The sequence below is a fragment of the Theropithecus gelada genome, chromosome 2, assembly GCF_003255815.1.
Source record: "Theropithecus gelada isolate Dixy chromosome 2, Tgel_1.0, whole genome shotgun sequence".
Taxonomy (NCBI): domain Eukaryota; kingdom Metazoa; phylum Chordata; class Mammalia; order Primates; family Cercopithecidae; genus Theropithecus; species Theropithecus gelada.
Window position 1 is genome coordinate 76,824,199 of NC_037669.1, and position 20,535 is coordinate 76,844,733.

The 20,535-nt window shown below is 40.1% G+C and overlaps 1 protein-coding gene across 1 annotated transcript in view; it reads right to left on the minus strand.

Annotated features, from left to right (window-relative positions):
* Positions 1-13,828, minus strand: part of SYNPR (synaptoporin) — a 327,904-nt gene extending 314,076 nt beyond the window's left edge. The window contains exons 1-2 of the mRNA XM_025376947.1: positions 13,395-13,828; positions 13,198-13,263 (exon numbers count right to left, since the gene is read on the minus strand). Coding sequence (XP_025232732.1) covers positions 13,198-13,263; positions 13,395-13,412 — 84 coding nt within the window. The 5' untranslated portion in view covers positions 13,413-13,828. The remainder of the gene's footprint in view (positions 1-13,197; positions 13,264-13,394) is intronic.
* Positions 13,829-20,535: the final 6,707 nt, after the last annotated feature.

The window sequence follows — 20,535 nt, forward strand, 5'->3', positions numbered from 1 at the left end:
TTTTGGTCAATGACCAACCACATATATGATGATGGTCCCATAAGATTATAATACTAAATTTTTACTGTACTCTTTCTATGTTTAGATGTTTAGATACATGAATACCATTGTGTTACAGCTGCCTACAGTATTCAGTACAATCACATGTTGTACAGGTTTTTAGCCTAGGAGCAATAGGATGTACATGTAGCCTAGGTGTGTAGTAGGCTATCCCACTTAGGTTTGTGTAAGCACACTCTATGATGTATGCACGATGATGAAATCACCTAATGACACATTTTTCTCTTAACCTATTCCTGTCATTAAGCAACATGTGTTTGTATACGCATGAGAGAGAGAGAGAGAGAGAAACTACAATATTTACACTTTAAATTTACCTACAGTTGCTGGTAAACATAGCCTTTTCCCACAGAATAGCTGGAGTGTAATGCCACTATCAGTTTCACACGCATTCTTTTTTTTTTTCACCAATGAAGCACATGTCTTTAAAAATAAATTTCAAATTCATCTCCTGGGTGAATTGTGATCACATAATAATCATGCTTTGAACTGCTTCATAAATAGAATCTGTGCATCTGACAACAAAAGTTCTTACCTAAACTCTAGTTGATGATTATGACACAGAAAACATACCTCTCCCCTATCCTCACAAACCTCCAGCTGTAGATGGACATTAAAGGTAGCCCATCAGATATTTCTCATATGGGAAAGATTTCCCAGATATCTGAGCTTTAATTTTCTGGGTTTGAGGACAGTCAACCTGTATTGAGCCCTCTCCAATAAAGTGGAGGGGAACTTTCAAACATTTAAGCTCATTTGATTTCACAGCTCTGTGTTACAGTTGTTTATTCCCATTGTATAGTTCAAGAAATTGAGAGACAGAAAGATAAAGACATTTACCCAAGGTTTCTCAGCCATTAATTTATTTGTATCATTAAAAAACACCTTTGATGTAGGTAAAATCCCTGAGCAACTTGAGGTTCAATGATGTTGACCTGCCCATGGACATACACAAAGTTTGTGGATGAGACTTAGCTTGCATGGCTTCAAATCCAGCGCATTCTGAATCACAATCATAATCTCTATTCATCCAGCTACCCCCTTTTCGCATTGAAATGTCTCTCAGGATCTCTATTCTTCACTCAGATCATGGGTTTGTGCTCAGTAATTTTCTAATATCTCCCTGCCAATCTAACTCTCCAATCTTCTGAAGTCTCAACTGGAAAGATCCTGAAAAGTGTGCCAACTGTCCATCAGGTGTAAGGTGAAGCCAGTGCATAAAAGGCCAGCCAGAAAATCTCAGAGTAGACCAGATGGATGTGTGAGAACTTCCTGTTAAAGCACACAAATGCTTCCAAATAACAGATCCAAAGAATGACGACTCACACACACACACAATGGACAAAGTTCATTTACTTTTCCATCATCCGTGATGGAAGCTGCCTGACTTGAATAATTTACCAGACATCCAAAAGGAATTTAAGTGTTCATAATCTTACTAAATATCCATATCCTTCCTGAATTCTACAGATACTTTTCTTTGTATCTGCATGTTTCAACAACATATTTCTGAATTTGAGTTTTTTCTACAATGGATCAGTGAATAAAGATTGTTAAAAAAAAAAGAAAAAAAAATACACAAGGTCAGTAAAATTTCCTCAAGGAGTGGGAATGTTTTCGAGAAATAAAAAGATCACTGAGAAGGTATGAATGTCCTTAGTCATGAGGGCATTTAAGCTTTGCTTTGTCTGTTGGTAGCATGAGATAGCATAAAGGGAACTGAGTTAAGAATTAGAAGACATGACTTTAAGAAGAAATCATGTATATCGTCCCTGCTGTTTTCAGTGGGAAATCATTTAGCTCCAAGACCTGGGAGTAATGAGTGATTACTATTAATGGAAGATAATGCAGAAAAATGGTTAAGAGCATGGAGTCTGGCATCCAATTGCCTGGGTTCAAATCCTGGCTCTCTTACATACTAGCTCTATGACTTTAGGCAAGTAGTGGGATCTCTCCAGGCCTTAATTTTCTCATATGCAAAAAGGAGTTTTTTATTAGTCTTTTGTAAAGTAACTTGATATATGAAAAACATGTGCATAGCAATTAATAAAGCACTTGTCTCTACATATTATTTTAAACATTATTTTGTTTACTTTATGATCATCTCATGCTATAGTTTGGATGTTTGTATCCTCCAAATCTCAAGTTGAAATTTGATCCCCAATTTTTGAGGTGGGGCCCAATAGGAGGTGTTTGAGTCCTGGGAACAGAACCCTCCAGAATAGATTAATGCCCTCCCTAGGGGAGGGGTGTGTGAGTGAATTCTCTATTAGTTCCTGTGACAGCTGGCTATTAAAAAGAAATGGGCACCTTCTCCCCACCTTTTGCTTCCTTTCTCACCATGTGATCTCTGCACACACCAGCTCCTCTCTACCTTCTGCCATAAGTGGAAGCAGCCTGAGGCCTTCACCAGAAGTGGATAGTGACACCAGCTTTCTCGTACAGCCTGCAGAGCCATGAACCAAATAAACCCAGTTTCTTTCTAAATTATTCAGCCTCATGTATTCCTCTACAGCAACACAAAGCAGACTAAGACATCTCACAATCAACATTCTTCCAATGGAGAAATAATGAGAACCAAAAACATTATAACAATGATATAGTGAAACCCTTTATGTTTATTCCAGTGCTAGAAAGTGTAGGAATGCTTAATTGTGTTTGTAGATACATCATCAACTTCAACAACCTCTTCCTCAGTTACAGTTAAAGAATCTTGGTATAGACCAGACACTGCTGGAGGTTTTACTAATATTATCTTACTTAACCATCATAACACCAAAAAGACATGACTGTTATGGTCCTCATTTGATAGTTGTGGACCTGAGGGTGAGCATAATTATGCAATCTGCTCCGTGTTCCATGGCTGAAAAGAAGAGCAAAAATTTCGGCATCAAACTGACCCCAAAATTCATGCTTTTTCAACCTCCACACTGCCTTCTACATTTTTCCAGTGGTATTTGCTCATCAACAAATTCCTCCTTCCCCCCACCTCAAAGAAACAGCACCTACCACACAAGGCAATCCAGTGACTCTTTCGGGAGTAGTTTTCTGCTACGTTAGTAAACACATACACATAAGAAATGAATGTAATAATTAATGTAGTCTTCTAACATCAAGGGCCAGAGCTGAATTTACCAACAAATATGTGAATAAAAATGAAGTATATGTGGGTTTGAGGATTTACATTTTTATTCACAAATCGTCTTAGGCAAAACCTAATCATTTCTTTAAAAAGAGGTTTTCAACAAATGGACAAGATCGCACAAGCTAGTGGAGGCCCATGTGCTGAAGAGCCAAAGGTGTACCTCTTTGGATAATATTATCAGTGTGGATCCACTCAGCTATCCCCTAATCAGAGAGCATTCCAAGAATACTGATGCCAACATCTCGAAGGTATAACATCTTGAGAAAATTACCAGTGCTACTTCAATAAAAGAAGTACTGGTTTAAAAATCATTTACTTTTAAACCAGACATGTACACTTCTCACTGGGTCTGTCCTGTTATGACTTAAAGGATCATCACGATCACTGCTTCAGCTGAAAGAACAGGCAAAAGGCAATGTTTTGAATATCATGACCCTTTTTATTCAGGCCATAAGTGACAGGATAGCAGTGGGCATTTGACCTATGGCAACCAATTTGTAGACTGGCTATTGACTTGTGATATTGCCTGGGGTTGACAGTTGTGTCCAAACTAAAACAATTTTTTTGTTAGTTGAGCCAATCATATTCTTTCTGTTAGGACATTAGCTAAGAATAATGAAGAGAATAAATGGGAAACAGAAAGGGAACACAGAGAGAGGGCAGGGAGGATAGTGACAAAGACATAATAATAGTGGCATCTTTGCTAAGGCATTCTTGCTGCTCATTGACTTGAATCCAAAATATGAGACCTGAGCCTGTTTCAGTCCTTGAACTTTTATTTCTATAAAAGTTCTCCACCATTTTCATGCAGTGGGTATCCCTATAATAGCCCTGTTTCCTTGACAGTAGTGCCTATGGGACTTACTCTCCTCCATAACCAAGCTAAACAATTGTTTCCAGGGAAAGCTTCACAATTCCACTTCATAATGAAGATGATTAAGGGGAATTTACATCTTATCCAATGTGTTACCAACAATTCATTTACTTATTCTTTGTTCCCTTCCTTCCCTCCTCCTTCTCTCATTTTCTTAACCAATACTTACTAAGCACCTACTGCCTAGATGTTTTGGTGGAGTTCGAGAATGTCCCTGAAGTTGGTCTTACTGTGTGTTAAGCACTGTGTTAGAAACATAAAATGCTGATGAGCAGGACAAACAAGATCCTTGCTCTCACACTGCATTTACTCTGGTTGAGTAGCTAGAATGAAAAGTCATTAAAAAGTGTGGTCTGGGAGCCATCAGAAGGCTGACCCTATCTAGGAAGACCTCCCTAGACAGTGATATCCACATTGACACTGAAGGGAGAAGAGGAATTCATCAACTAAAAAGCATTGAGCTTTCTGGGCAGTGGAAGTGGCATGCACGAAAGTTCATGAGAACAGCAAGAAACCGTCATCAGGCCCCCAAAACATCAAGAAATGTGAAATGTGTACAGAGCAAGAAAATTGTCTCTTGGTATGAGAGTTAAAAGGGTGAGGATGGACCACATTCCCCTACCCTAAGGAACTTTCCCCAGTAAAGTTTGGATGATTCACTATATTCAACTGGCAGCATAATTCTTTCTTGTAGGCTTCAAAGAGACCAAAGAGACTGGCATGGAAGATAGAGTGTGGTAAGTGGTTGGAAAGACTTAGTACCTCAGGGAACAGAGATCAAGTTCTTACACCTCACATCTCACCCTGTGCTCTATCCAGTAACTATATTATGCTGCCCAGAGTCATTTAGGTTGGAAGAAGGTATTTCTTTATCATCACCATCATCATGGTCACAATTATCATTTACTTTAGAAGGATACTTAATAGTTTGCTAAACACTTTTTCGTGCTTGATCTCACCTAAAATTTTCAACACTATAGGCAGGAGATATTGTCCCCAGTTTTCAGGTTAGGAAACTGGGGTCTTTAAAGGAGCCTAAGCTAATACATTGAACAGGAATAATAACAAATACAACAAAAGTCAAATACATCCCCACAGAAGATGAAGACTCAAAGGAAGACCATGGTTCTGTGCACATACTCCTTAGAGATTTTCTCCTTATCTTCTACTAGCACATGACTGTTTTTCTTCTGTCCCCATACCTCAGTCAGTGAGAGATGTGGGTACTCTGGGGAACAGAGAACTAAGGATCGTGTTTCTACTTCAGCATAACTCTAGGGTTTTCTCCATGTTTCTATGGGGGAACTCCCAAGGGCCTGGAGCACCTGCGCATTACAATGTGGTTAGTAAGTGCCTTTATCTGACCCTATAAGGACCCGTAGCTACATCCTGGAGAATTCAGTTGGGTCCACTGTGTCTCTTTCAAATGTAGGAAATTGTCTATGGATTGTTATTTGAGAAAGACCAGGAAAAGTATCTCTCCACGCCTCAAGGATAAACCCCTGAAGGCCAAGTGCTTGCAATTCTTCCATTAGACTTTCTCCTTTAGGTTCAACACTGATCTCGCTGGAATTTTCTTTGAAATGTGAATATTCCAAGGAGCAAGTGCCTGAAGAGACATTCATGCTATGGTAAAAACAGTCTTGCCAGTATGAGGGCCCTCCACAGTGAAGGATAGAGATAGAGGGGCTAAAAAGAGGTATGAGCAAGTTCGAATTCAAATTTCTACCTCAGAGTTTTGCCAAGACTTTAACTTGCAAAAAGTTATCTGTAATGTCCTGAATTCTCCTTTGATGAATTTCTACTTTCTCCCTTTTTATCACCGTCATAACGGCTAGCATCGTTATTATCATCACCTTCATAATCATTTACTGAGCACTTATCACAGTGTAGGTACTATGCAAGGCACCTTACTTGGATAGATCATTTAATCATGATAGCAACACTTTGAAGTAGGAACTATTATTAGCCCTGTCTTATAGATGAGGAAAATGAAGCCTAGTATATTTAACTTGCCCAAGGTAACGAAGCTAGTAAAAAATAAAATCTGAATTCAAATCCACAAGAAGCATTCCTAACCCTTTTCTCTTTTTTTCTGTACTTGTGAGGCCAAATACCAATTGTCTTAATATACTCAGGAAAGCATTAAGAGATGAATCCATCAGCACACTGGGGAGCTGCTTGTTTGTTGTGCACTTATTGATTCGTACTCCAATTGCACATGATTTTTGTCACCTATTGAGAGGCTAGAAGGTTGTAATTAAACCCACATTAATATAGCTTTAAATTACATCAAACCGTCAATGGTGGATTGCTGCTCACAGTTTAAATAACTTTTATGTAAGAATTCCCTGTCTTGTTTATACGTAAGAAGAAAATGAGTTCTCTGACTTATGCACACATTTTCTTTTTAACAAAAGAGAAAAAGAAGATAAAAATGAGATTAAATTATTGGCTTTATAATCAAAGTCTTTTTCTACATATTTAAAATGAAAAGTACCGGTTTTTAATTGGAATCTACTCTACCTTGGTTAGTTAATAACTAACAGAAAATAAAGCCAAATATAAAAGACAATTGATGTCTGTTGAATTCATCTCTAAATACAAATGTTCCTTGGCATTTTCAGAAAAGACCTCAAATATATAAGTTGATGACTGAGAAAAATACTGTAAAATAGGATAACATCTGTTTCTTAAAGCTTCTTTGAGGATCAGGGGTAAGATACGGCAAGTGCTTGCCACATTGGAAGAAGCAGAAGAATGTAGCATTTAAGAGAATGAAGTTGGGAGTGAGGCTGCTCAAATCTTGACTTTGCCATTTCCTACAATTTTTGTCCCTGATGAGTTGGTTAACATCTTTGAGCCTCCTGGTGGAACGGGAATGTTAAAGTTACACAGCTTCAACACAATGATGTAAGAAAAACACAGTAATGTAGTCCCGCATATGATGCCTGCATGCATGACGAAGGTAGCTATTATTACTTCTCTCATTAGGAGTTTAAAATGGTGGCTATTATAAAATTGTATTTATTATATGTTATGACGACACATTTCACTTTGTTGTTATCCATAGCATAAATTATAAATGTTATTAATATTAAGAAAGCAGTATGATATTTACTTGAAAAACATGGCTTAGAATTAAATTCAGGAATGATGACTATATAAAAGCTAGCGTCTCCATTTAAATCAAGTAGACCTATACCTCACATATCAGACATGCTGCATCCTTGGATTCACTAGCCTCCTTGGTTAGGCAGGGAGGTAGACTGGAAAGGGCGAACGGTGATGTGAAACCCAGGGTTACAACAGAAATGGTATTGCAAAATTAGGGATAAATGTCAAAAATAACGATTAGAAGAATTAGGCAAATTGAGTCAGCAGTTTATTCCATAGGCACAGAATCTAGGGCTGCAGCATTGTGTTGGAGAACTATGCAAGCCACACAAATATTGTTTTGACGAGTTTCAGTTCTTTTGATGACCTTAAGTCTGCACCAATGTGGTCCTAAACAATATGGATGTGTGGATTCCTCAACTTTTCATTTTACATAAATCCACAGGTACAAATTCAGTGCACTGTATATAGTAAAGAAAGAATGTACTAACATAATTTTTTAAAAGGAAAGGGAAAAAGGAGACCAAAGGTCAACTGGCAAAATACTGAAGTAGCAAAATAAGAATTACCTGTGGGCCGGGCGCGGTGGCTCACGCCTGTAATCCCAGCACTTTGGGAGGCCAAGGGGGGCGGATCACGAGGTCAGGAGATCGAGACCATCCTGGCTAACACGGTGAAACCGTCTCTACTAAAAATACAAAAAATTAGCCGGGCGTGGTGGCGGGCGCCTGTAGTCCCAGCTACTCGGGAGGCTGAGGCAGGAGAACGGCGTGAACCCGGGAGGCAGAGCTTGCAGTGAGCCGAGATCGCACCACTGCACTCCAGCCTGGGCGACAGAGCCAGACTCCATCTCAAAAAAAAAAAAAAAAAAAGAATTATCTGTGGAAAGACTATACCAACTTAGTTTTTCAGAGTAGTCTGAAAATGGGGTAAGTTTAATATATATATTTTGCCATTTCCAAATGATAGTTTAAGAAGTTTGTGGGACCTGTTTTATCACTGCACTCTAGCCTGGGTGACAGAGTGAGGCTCCGTCTCAAAAAAAAAAAAAAAAAAAAAAAAAAAAAAAAAAAAAAGATTTATCTGTGGAAGACAGGACTATACCAACTTAGTTTTTCAGAGTGGTCTGAAAATGGGGTAAGTTTAATATATATTTTGTCATTTCCAAATGATGGCTTAAGAGATTTTCTGGACCTATTTTATCATCAGGGAATAAATGAAAAAGACCACCAGAGTCAGGGCTATGTCCCAACTTTTCCGTTTTGACCTAAAAGATAGTGAAAAGTACCCTGACCTCGTTTAAGTAGAGATTAAGGATATGGGAGTTTTGCCTGCAAGTCTTTGAAAGTGGCTAAAGCTTTCCCCTCAAGGTTTGACTTTTATGTGTTATTAAGACTTTAAATCTAGTGTATCCGTGAACCCTTCCTAAGGAAAGAACACGTAAATAAAGTGGATTTTTTCCCCAGGCTGTAAAATCCAGAAGTAGAAGATGACTTTAAAGGTAATACCAGTTCATGTGGGTAATCCATAGAAAATAATGTAAAATATGAGCAATTTTAAAGAATTTCTGGTGTGTGTGCACAACTGCAGACAGGTGATATGCCCACAATTCTTCCTGAATACCACAGTTTACCATCAGCCTCTCCCATTCTCTACCTACTGCATCTCAAATTACACCCTTCTGAAAAAATCAATTTTAACAGTTCAGTGCTTTATATCTACACTTCCCTCTGTGTTCATACAAATTACACACATGTGCACTCACATACAAAACTGTACTTTTTATTTGTGCAAATATGGGACTCTATATATTATTTGAAATATGATTGAATAAATTATCTATATGTTTATTAAAAGGATAAATATTGGTTTTTCCATTTAGCAATTTTATCAAATACAAATAATAAAACTTATGTTTTCTCACTTAAGAATTTTATCAAATGCAGTGGTATATTTACCTGCAGGTCAATGCATATTAATTGAATTCATTTTTTTTTTTTTTTGAGACAATGTCTCACTTTGTCGTCCAGGATGACATGCAGTGAAGTGACCACAGTTCACTGTAGCCTTGACCTCATGGGCTCAAGCGATCCTCCCACCTCAGTTTCAAAAGTAGCTGGGACTATAGGCATGCACCACAGTGCCTAATGTTTTAAATTTCTTTACCTTTTTTACAATCTCACATTATATTTATTTGATCATAATGTGGACAAGAAAAATGTATTCCTATTCTTTTTGATACTAACAGTTTTACAGAATTTGTTTGCAGTTTCCATCAAATAACACATAGCATATCTTTTTGATGTAGAATCTCATACCCATTTAGATCCAGTACGTTCATTAGAATAATATAGTCTTCTGATTTTAAAAGCAATGATTGCTTATAGAAAAATGATATGCATCAGACATTTAGTCAGAAAAATAAACATGAGAACATGTCTTTTATGTTTGATATCACTTAACTTACAGGATGATGTGAAAATAGTTTGGTTATAATTTTAACAAAACTAAAAGTCACTTCAACTAATGAAAAAAGTCAAACACTGAAGAATCAAATATCTGCTGACTAAGCTGATATTCCTGTCAAAAGAAATGTCTTCTGTTGCACTAAATAGTAGAATTAGAAATGCAATATATGTTAAGGCATATTTTAATTAATATGTTCTAGAATTGCACAGTTTCCCTATGTTGACTAAGCTGGTCTTGAACTCCTGGGCTCAAGCAATCCTCCCATCTCAGCCTCCCAAAGAGCTGAGATTATAGGCATGAGCCACCACGCCTGGCTAATTCATTCTTTTTAATGGCAATATAATATTTCATAACATGATGAATCGTACTTTAATTATTTTCTTAAAATAGACTTACTAGTAACTTCCAGTTCTTTTCACTACAGATGATGTTGCAATAAATATTCTTGAGAATATTGCTATTATCTGAATGTTTATGCCTCCCCCCAAGTTCACATGTTGAAATATAGTTCCCAAAGTGATGGTCTTAGGAGGTGGGGTCTTTGGGAGATGATTAGCTCATAAATGTGGAGCCCTCGTGAATGGGATTAGTGTTCTTACAAGGGCCGGATGAGATCAGAGTTCTTCCCTTCTGCTATGAGAAGATACAGCAAGAAGGCTCCATCTGTGAACCAGAAAGTAGGCCCTCACTAAACAATGAATCTGATGGCACCTTGATCTTAGACTTTCCAGTATTCAGAACTACAAGAAATAAATTTCTGTTGTGTATAAGCTATCCAGTTTATGGTGTTTTGTTATAGCAACCCCCAAAACTAAGACACATATATCTTTACATGCATATTTATTTCTACAGCATGTATAAGCTATCCGGTTTATGGTGTTTTGTTACAGCAACCCCCAAAACTAAGACACATATATCTTTACATGCATGTTTATTTCTACAGCATGGGGAAATTGCAGCTTAAATACACTGTCAAGTTTAAAGCTGCTGTCTATTGCTTTGTAAAACTTTCACAGAAACAGGATAAACTGGGATATTTTAAGTGCTCCGTCATTACCGGTTTACAATTTTTGCTGATTACTTGCAGTTTAACCAAGCACTATGAAAGGAACCAGTGAGGGAAACAGAGACAAACAGAAGAAATGTTCTGCCATCTATAAGAAATCATATTTCCTCTCATTGTCAATATCTCCCACAGAAAAAGATACCTCAGAGTGACCCCTCAAGCCATTCTGTGCACACAGAATGTACGTTCTTTCTCTCTGTTCACTACTAGCTTTTTCAGCAACTAGTACTCTCTCTCTCCTCATGTCTCTGGCTCAGCTCTTTTAAAACGTAGAGCAACCAACTAACTTATCTGACTTTTAAAATTTGCTTTGTCCATTATTCATGTTCTCTTCCACAAATGAGAGTCTAATTACTGAGGTACAAGCAAAAAGCACTTCCTCCTTGGAGCCTTAGAATCCTAGAAGATAGAGGGGAAGGACTGCAAATAATTTAAATGTAGTACCTTAGAAACCTTTATTCTATTTCACTCTTTCTCTCTCATACACATCTCCTGCACACACACACACACCTCCTCAGGAGGGGGGAACTATAAAACAGTATTTCGCAGTGTGATAAATTCTTATGAATGAATAAAAATCTAGTGGAAGTTCAAAGAATGAGGTGAATCATTCAGTTTGGGATAGAGGAAAGAGGAGAAAAGGCTTCACTGAGGAGGTAACATTTAGTTGAGGTAAAAGACAAACTTTTTTTTTTAGGCTTGGAAGGTGAGGACATTCCATACAGTGTGAATAGAAATAGCCAGGGCACTGAGGTAAAAGAGGCTTTTGAGTTTTGGAGGGATCTGGTATAGCTTAGAGTGGTGGTTCGCCAATTATAATGTGGATAAGAGTTATACACGGAGCTCATTTAAAATGCAGATTCATGGGCACCCATCTTCCCAATATTTTGATTTGGTGTCCAGAAATCTGTAATTTGAACAAGTTCATCCAGGTAACAAACACCTTTTTATATGCCAGTAGAGACTGTGTGAGGAGCAATGGCACAAAATCATGTTGCCACAGTATTGGAGTGAACACAAACTAGTATTTCAGATAAGTGAGAGTGTGAGACAATAAGAGATTATGTCAGAAAATGATGTCAGGTCTTTGAACTGGGTTTTGAGAGATAATAACTTGACAATGAAGCTATTATTTTCTTCCCTAAAAGCCACTACTTCACAGGAAATATTTATTGAATGACTGAATGAATGAATGTGGGCAGAATTCTGAGAAAGCAAACTGAAAGTTTCCAGAACTGTGAGGATTGCTTATCTAACTTGACTGTAAGGCAAACAGTTTGAGAATAGCCAGCTCTGAACCACTAATTCAAGCCTTCCAAAAGCTGTCTTGGTGTATGTAAAATTGATATACGCATGCATTTTCATTCAAGTCTACAAACAAGGTAAATGTAATTATCTTGTAGATCATCCTTGTAAACAATCATCACAGTTATGTAGCCACTGCCAGATACAAGCCCTTAGAGCTAAGATCTGGGAACACAGAACAGGCTCTTACATAATTTCCCAGCTAGTCAGTGTTAGGGCCTGTGATTAATGCTACATGACAGGCTTTGAACTTTCTATTCAGATAGGTTTGCTTGCCTTTTGGAGCTCCTAGCAAGACGAAACGTGTGACCTGCAGATTTCACTCTGAATAACCATCATCCAGCCAACAACACTGACATGGCTCTGTGGCCCTGTGGGTAACCGTTGCTGTGCCTCACTCCTCTGCCCATACACAAATTGCAATAGGAGCGTCAGGGTGGTTTCACAGAAGTGGAATACAACTTCCTAAAGCCCAGTCGCTGAAGAAAGCCATGGCAAACAGGCTGGTGGGCTCTTCTGGGTGTAATCAGAAAAGCCCTAAGGGAGTGGCCAGAGAAAAGAAACTATAGTAGGGAAGAAAGGAGTTCTGCTCTCTACCCGCCGCCGTCTATAACAGTCTGTAACAGCTTCGCAGCATCTTTCCCTCCCTGGAGCTCCCGCGGAGCAATTGAACACGCGCTTCCAGCATCCCAGTCCCGCCGAGGAGCTGTCCCAGTTCTGACCAACTTTCTGAGCTTGGCCAAGTCTTCCCGGCTCCTCCGCTCAGCTATGGGTCTCTCCACCCATCCCCTCATCCCCGCGAAGGTCCAGGTGAGGGGCCAGAGCCCAGCGGCAGCTCCTCCAAGCGTCCCCCTCCCCCATCTCCCAAGGGGGAGGTTTCTTTCCACAGTCCCTGCTCGTCTGCAAGCGGTGAGGTGAGACGACACTTGTCTAAGCGCCTGCAAAAATGCGTCCACGCTCCCGCCTCCAAGCAGAGTGCCTCAATCTTGTCCCCACCACCTTGGAACGGCACCTTAGGAGGGGGCAGGATAGAAATCTCCGGCTTGAGGGTTGAATCTCCGGCTTGGAGCAGAACGGAGCAGGGAGCACCCCATGCGACCTCTCCTCACCTGATGGCTCGCTGCCTGGCGCCCCTCCCTGTACGCACACACTGCTACTCACCAATTCCAGGGCTCGCAGGAAGGCAAGGGGCTCCTTCAGCACCCGGAAGGTGCCCGCAGAGGCCAGCTTTGGGGGAACGAGGCGAGAGAGAGAAAGCAAAGCGTGAGGAAGGGGCTGGGGGTGCCTCTCCCAAGCCGCGGCACCCCCCGACCCCCCGCCCCGCTCCCAGCCAGCCGCCCTGCCCAGTTCTGTCTCACCTGACTCACAGGGTCCATAGCTCGCCCTCGCTCGCTCTTCTCATCCACCAGTTCTTTTTAAAAAGGAAGTTCGCTTGGCACCACCGTCCTCAGGGCCAGAAGCCCCTTCGGGAGCAGCCAGAGGAGCGACACCTTGGAGCAGCCCGGCGAGGGCAGGGGGCCTCGGGGAGCCCACTCGCTAACGCTGGGCTCTGCGCTCCGGGAACCCAGAGCGTCGGGGAGGCGAGGCGAGGCGAGTCAGCGAGGGGTGGGCAGGGAAGAGCTGGGGCAGGGTAGAGACAACAGGGGAGGGGGAAACCCATGCAGCCAGGAGAAGGCTGTCATTGGCCAGCCGCGCTACAGAGGGGAGGGCGAGGAGGTGGGCGAGGCAGGGCCCACAGGCATTGGTGCAGGCTCAGCCGTGCGCCCGGTGCCCTCTGGCTCCGGGGAAACTTTAGGTCTGTTGGTTTGGGAAAGCGGGCTTGGCACGGTCAGCAAGACAGCTGTCCACCTGAAGAAGGGGTTTCCAGGTAGGAGGAAGACACCCACACCTTACATGGGACGTCTGTGTGAGTTCTGATGACTTCCAAACAGGAAAATAATAATAATAATGATAAATACCTAAAAATAAAAAATAACTATTTGTTGACTCTTTCATTCCTTCGAACCTTTATAGAGCATCCTTCCTGTGGGCAGGCAGTGCTTAGGTGCTGGAGTACATCAAAAAAACAGGATAAGCATTGCCACTTCCCCCAGGGGAAGCAGAAGGGGAAGCAAAACTTGCAGTGTGGTCTGGACAGTGATGCAGAGCAGAGCACAGGGGCCATGGGCACAGGGCAGGGGATCCATCTTGGCCTGTGGATGCCAGGGCAGAGGACCAGGACAGAGGAAACTGCCTAGAGAGAAGAGATGGAAACAAATTAATCTTGAATGTGGGACCATGTGCCAGTGGAAAACAGATTTAGCAAGGATGAACTGGCCAAGGTGAAACATCTCATGAAAGGCTAAACAGGGAATGAAATTTAGGTACCTTTCAAACTCATTTTATTTCTGCTGAGATCTTTTGCCTGAGATCTGACCCCCAAATGAACTTCCCCACCAAACTTTTAACTCTGGGTCTCTCCTCCAAAGTTAGACTCTTTTCTTGAAACTTAGTGAAAGGTGGTTCATGTTGTTTCTTCTTAGTGGGCTAATCTTGCTGATTATAATAAAAACAACAACAACCGAACAACTGAGTTCTTTCTATGAGCTGAAAACTGTGCTAAGGGCTTTACAAATATTACTTCATTAAATATTTACAAACCCCCATAAGTTAATAATACTATTATTCCCATTTTAGAGATGAGGAAATTGAGGCCCATGGAAGGAAAGTGGCCTGCCCAAGGTTGCCCAGCGAGCAGGTAGTGAAGTCAGAATTGATTTTTTTTAAATCAGAAAAAGAAAAGAAGAAGAAGGGGAAAAAGGAAGAGGAAGAGGAGGAAGAAGAAGAGAAGGAGGAGAGAGAGGAGAGTTCTTAGCTACTACCTCAAGTAGTGATATGTCCTCTTCCTTCTCACTCCCTTTGGACTGGATTCCATTTATGAGTGGTCTCCCAGCAACACAGATAGTCCATCTGTTTACTACAAAGATTTGCCAAAAAGGTTTGGAGTTCGTGTGTGTGTGTATGTGTGTGTGTGTGTGTGTGTGTGTGTGTGTGTTGGGGGACAGGTATTTGATATGTAGAAGTAGATGAGAAATACAGAAATCAGGAATTTGCTGTTGGGGAGGGGGAGGCAGCTTCTAGTGTAAATGCCCCCTGCTAGTGAATTTTGCTACAGAAAAACTAGAAATGTAGTTAGTAGGAACTCCAGTGGACTGTTTGCACCATCTGCAGTCAGGCAGTTTTGTTCCTACTGCTCTTCCTACATGCAGATAGAGCCTGAAACAATTAGAAACAGTTGTTTCAAAAATAAGCCATTATGCAACTATGGGGGAAGGGTGGGGGGAGAACTAACACTATCAATTACTTAGTGTGTACCCTACCATGTATGTATATGATCTTATGGGGGAAGTTACTTAACCTCTTCAAGACCTCAGTTTGTTTCTTTGTTTTAATCTGTAAAATGGAGCCAAAATACCTATCTTAACTGTTTTTTATGAGAACCCAGTGAGATTTTGCAGATAGCATATCTAGGGCAGTCTGCATTTCACAATCCCTCAGCATGTGTAAGTTACAGATCACTTCTACAGAAGCAAAGGTGAAGACTCAGAGGTCCTATTAGAGGCAGGGTAGATTGTAGCAATGTCCTGCCGCCCTTTGCAATGCCCCTCCCCATCTACATATCCTTGCCTTTTGAACCCAGTGGTAGCCACGTGAATTGTTTTGACCAATAAAATATGGGCATTTTGTTGGTAATATGTGCATTTCTGGGCAGAAGTTTTAAGAACCACCAAGTGATTTGCCAACTTATTTCCTTCTACCATGATGAATATGATTTCTACATAGAGGTTACTCTGACAACTTGGGTCCTAGTGTAAGGATGACATAGGCAGTGCTGCAACCAGACCTTGATGGACATGAAACTGAGCAAAAAAAAAAAAAAAAAAATGCATTTTGGGGTGTAAACAACTGAAAAATTTAGGTCTTTTGTTACTGTGGCACAACATAACCTAAGCTGACTGATAATACACCTAGTAAAGTAGCTGAACCAAAATTCCACCCTAGGTTCCTATGATCTCATGGTCCTTGTATTCATCCTCTTTGCATGGTAGTCAACTGGCTTACAGGGTACAAGATCTCCTCCATGTATTTAATAATGGTAATTATTATTGTAATAGCTATTACTGGTTGAGTTCCTGCTACCTGCCAGGCATTGTGCTAAGTGCTTTACATACATCATTTAAGTATAATAATAATTTCCTCTTTTCCAGCCTTAGAATGGCTACGTAACTTGCCTAAGGTCATCTACATATTTGTATCTCTTTATACAGCGAGAGAGACTTACTTAAAATATTGCTTACTTGCAGATCATTTGAGTTGAAAACTTGGCACAGAGGAAGTGAGATTACTGAGCCTATTCCCTCAGGTCCCTCTTCACACCCAGTGTTCCTTCTGACTAATATGGTGGCATATTTTTTTCCATTTCTCCAAACACCATGTGAAGGAAGTCAAAATTGTGGCAAATGGCAGTGTAATAGCTAGGCAACAATTGCACATTGTCAGAGGATGCTTTTCCCATTCCAGAAATGTATGAGCTTCCAACAGCTGCATCACCAAAATAACCCGGAGTTTCGTATCACATTTGCAATGTTAAATATTTTGTAGACTTTGGGTTAGAACCTCTGTATTCAGACCTGGAAATAACATTGGGTTCCCTAAAGAACTAGGTTGGGGGAGATAGGACAGATGATATAAACACTGCCACAATATTACTATTAGTGGCTAAGGGTGACCCATTCTCTTTTGCCCCAAGGTGATGAAAAGTAATTTCCCTCTTCCTATAATGAATCTATCACAATAGATGAAGGATAAAGTTAACTTTGGTGGGCATAAATGATCCATTTTGATGGCCTGTATTGATTATGTAAATCAAATAATTTCCAAATTATCTTTTGTTTTGGGCCAGGCAACCATAGCTATGAATACTTCCTTTGATATGCACGGCAATCCATTTATTTACTGCAGTCGTCTGGTTCTCAATAGAGGGTGATTTCGACCCTTCCCTCCACTGGAAAACATGTAACAATGTTTGGAGATGTTTTGATTGTCACAACGAAGTGGGGGAGGGGGCAGGGGATGACACTACTGGCTTCCAGAGGGCAGAAGCAAGAGATGCTGCTCAATATCCTACAATTCAGAGGACAGTTATTCAAAACAAAGAATTATCTGGAAAATGTCAATGGTGAAAGGTTGAGAAACTTCAGCAGGTAAGGGCTGAGTGCCTATTGTGCCCTGGTACTGTTCTAGGTACTGTAAACAGCTTGCCAAGGTTCCTGCCTTCACAAAGCTTACACTATAGCAAGAAATACATTCAGCCCAATTTAGTAAAGCTCAACATTTGCTAAATCAGCAAATGAAAATCAAGTTACAAAACCAACCATTTTGAATCTCAAAGAGGGTTAATCTTGAGTCAAACTATACAAACCAAAGTACCACGCTATAATAGAAGAACTTGCATTATTCAGGCAAATTAAATCTTGTTCTCACAGGAAAATATACCAGGGTTTCATATTCCTACGTCTCTTGTGACAAAGAGAAAAAACTAATTTAAAACTTTATCTGCAGCAACTTAATACAAGAGAAAACACTACCCATATGTTTTGAAATCTAAAATAATGGAAAAGAGTGGAAGTCTGTCAAAATGTTGTATATCTAACTCTCTGCTCATGCTGCTAACCTGAAATGTCCAAATCTTTCCTTAAGTAAGTAAATATGAAAGCAAAGGCCAATAGCATGCCTGTGCATTTATTTGTTTGTGTGTTTGATTTTGCATAGGGCCACTGGTACACAGGACAGGAGATCATGTGGAAATATTTTCAAAAACTCTAATTTTAAAGTAAGTATAGTATTATCTCTCAATCCAAAGATGAAATAAAACATTTTTACTTTCTTATGCTCCTGTGTCTTAAATGGATGCAAAAAAACATGCAAGAATATGTATACATGTTGGTTTGGTTTAAAACTTCATCACATCATAAGATTTCATAGGCTTCTTATGAAAATCTTAGTATTCAAATAGGATCATTCTTAATTAACAAATATAACTGATATAAAAATTCATATATGGAGCCGGGCGCTGTGGCTCACGCCTGTAATCCCAACACTTTGGGAGGCCAAGGTGGGCGGATCACAAGGTCAGGAGATCGAGACCATCCTGGCTAACACGGTGAAACCCCATCTCTACTAAAAATACAAAAAAAAAAAAACTAGCCGGGCGCGGTGGCGGGCGCCTGTAGTCCCAGCTACTCGGGAGGCTGAGGCAGGAGAATGGTGTGAACCTGAGAGGCAGAGCTTGCAGTGAGCCGAGATCGCGCCACTGCACTCCAGCCTGGGCGACTGAGCGAGAATCTGTCTCAAAAAAAAAAAAAAAAATTCATATATGGATGGTCAATGTGAACTTAAATTATTAAATGCTTTTACTATTTCTATTTTCTTTCTTTTTTTTTTTTTTTGAGATGGAGTCTCGCTCTGTCACCCAGGCTGGAGTACAGTGGCCGGATCTCGGCTCACTGCAAACTCTGTCTCCCAGGTTTATGCCATTCTCCTGCCTCAGCCTCCCGAGTAGCTGGGACTACAGGCGCCCGCCACCACGCCCGGCTAGTTTTTTTTTTTTTTGTATTTTTAGTAGAGACGGGGTTTCACCGTGTTAGCCAGGATGGTCTCGATCTCCTGACCTCGTGATCCGCCCGTCTCGGCCTCCCAAAGTGCTGGGATTACAGGCTTGAGCCACCGCACCCAGCCTACTATTTCTATTTTCATATTTGTTCCAAATGAAATAGATTTTTGTTAATTACGTTAGGCTTGAATACATGCAAATTAGAGGACCAAAACTAACACAAAAGGATTGAATCCATTGACCCCAGAGAATAATAATAGCAATAGTAATTATAATAAGGGCTCTAATAATACATTAAGTATTAATATTAAGTAGATGCTAATAAGGGCTCTAATAATACATTAAGTATTAATATTAAGTAGATGCTGGACAGAATGCTATGTGCCTCTATAGGCATAAATTCTTTCTTTCCTCATCAACCTTATAAGTATCTACTACTGTTGCTTCCATTATGCAGATAAGAAAAGAGTTCAAAGAGATTAAAAATCTCAACTAAGGTCTTATAGAGAGTAAACAGCAGAGTCAGGATTTTCCTCCTACTCTCATAACTTTCCAAGAAAAAGATGATTTGCAGTTTTCATTGCAATTTTGAAAATGTCACAAGCTTTAGGCAAAAATATTTTTCTTGCTGAAACATAAACAAAATTTCTCTGGAGAACTGAAGTAAAGATGGGCACCATTTTCTATGACTACTGCTAGTATTCCAGGAACGTACTAGAACACAATTAGAAAAAAATCTCTTCCCCCTTCTCAAAGGCTCAATCATTGTAATTTTTATCTTTCATCATTAACTGTGTATTTCCAAAATGCTCATCATTTTTGACATTCTCCTGGGATCACTCCCATGTTTTCACAGATTCATGAAGCACAACATCTTTGAGTTCGTTTCACATTGTTACCAAAACACCAGAGGTTTGGTCCAGGTGCTGCTGCTTGCCACACAAAAAGCCAGTCACTGAGACAATGAGTATGCCAAGGAAGAAGGCTTTAATCTGGTGCTGCAGCCAAAGAGATGTGAGATTAGTCTCAAATCCATCTCCCTGACCATTTATATAGCAGGGAAGAAACAAAGCTACGTGTGGGAAAACAGGAACTAGGGAGGGATAAGGACTGAGGAATGAAGGGTATGGCATTTCATTGTCTGGATGCAGTGATCTGGTGAGTTTCAATTCTTTGGTACTTTTTTTGAGAGGCCTAAGGTGATTTCCTGAGGAAGGAACCTAGATAAAACAAATGTTACTTTCAAGTTTTAAGACCACAAGGGACAATTTCTATGTTTATCCCAAAAAAATGCCTATGGAACGATTGGGTCAGTTTTAACACCACACACTGCAATTTTTGAGTGATGTAAACAAAGTCCAAAGAATGGGCCTCCATTCTCGCCTAGTCTTCATCCCAAGGAAAGTCTCCATAAAGGTGTTGACACAAGTTCGAGTCAGTTCAACTGAGTTCATCATATCCTGGCTCTATCATTTCCTAGTTGTATGACCTTGGGAAGTCACCACCCTCTTGTAGTTCAGTTTCCTTATCTGTGAAATGGAGGTAATAATTTTTATCACCCCCATCACTTAGCAAGAAGGAATAAATGAGTTAATACAGTAAGGCACCCAGAAGAATATCTGGCAGCAGATGAGTTAATGTAGACATCTACTAAAAGTCTAAGAAATATGACCAACAGCAATGGAAAGGAGATGGTCTATGATATTAACACCCTGCGTGGTTATCACACACCACTGCTCACAACATATACTTTTAAGAAGTCATTTATTGTCTTTCCTTTACTTCTTTCAAAATTCTCATTTCTTCCTTTTTCCCCCAATTCTCTTTTCTTCCTTTCTCTTTGAACC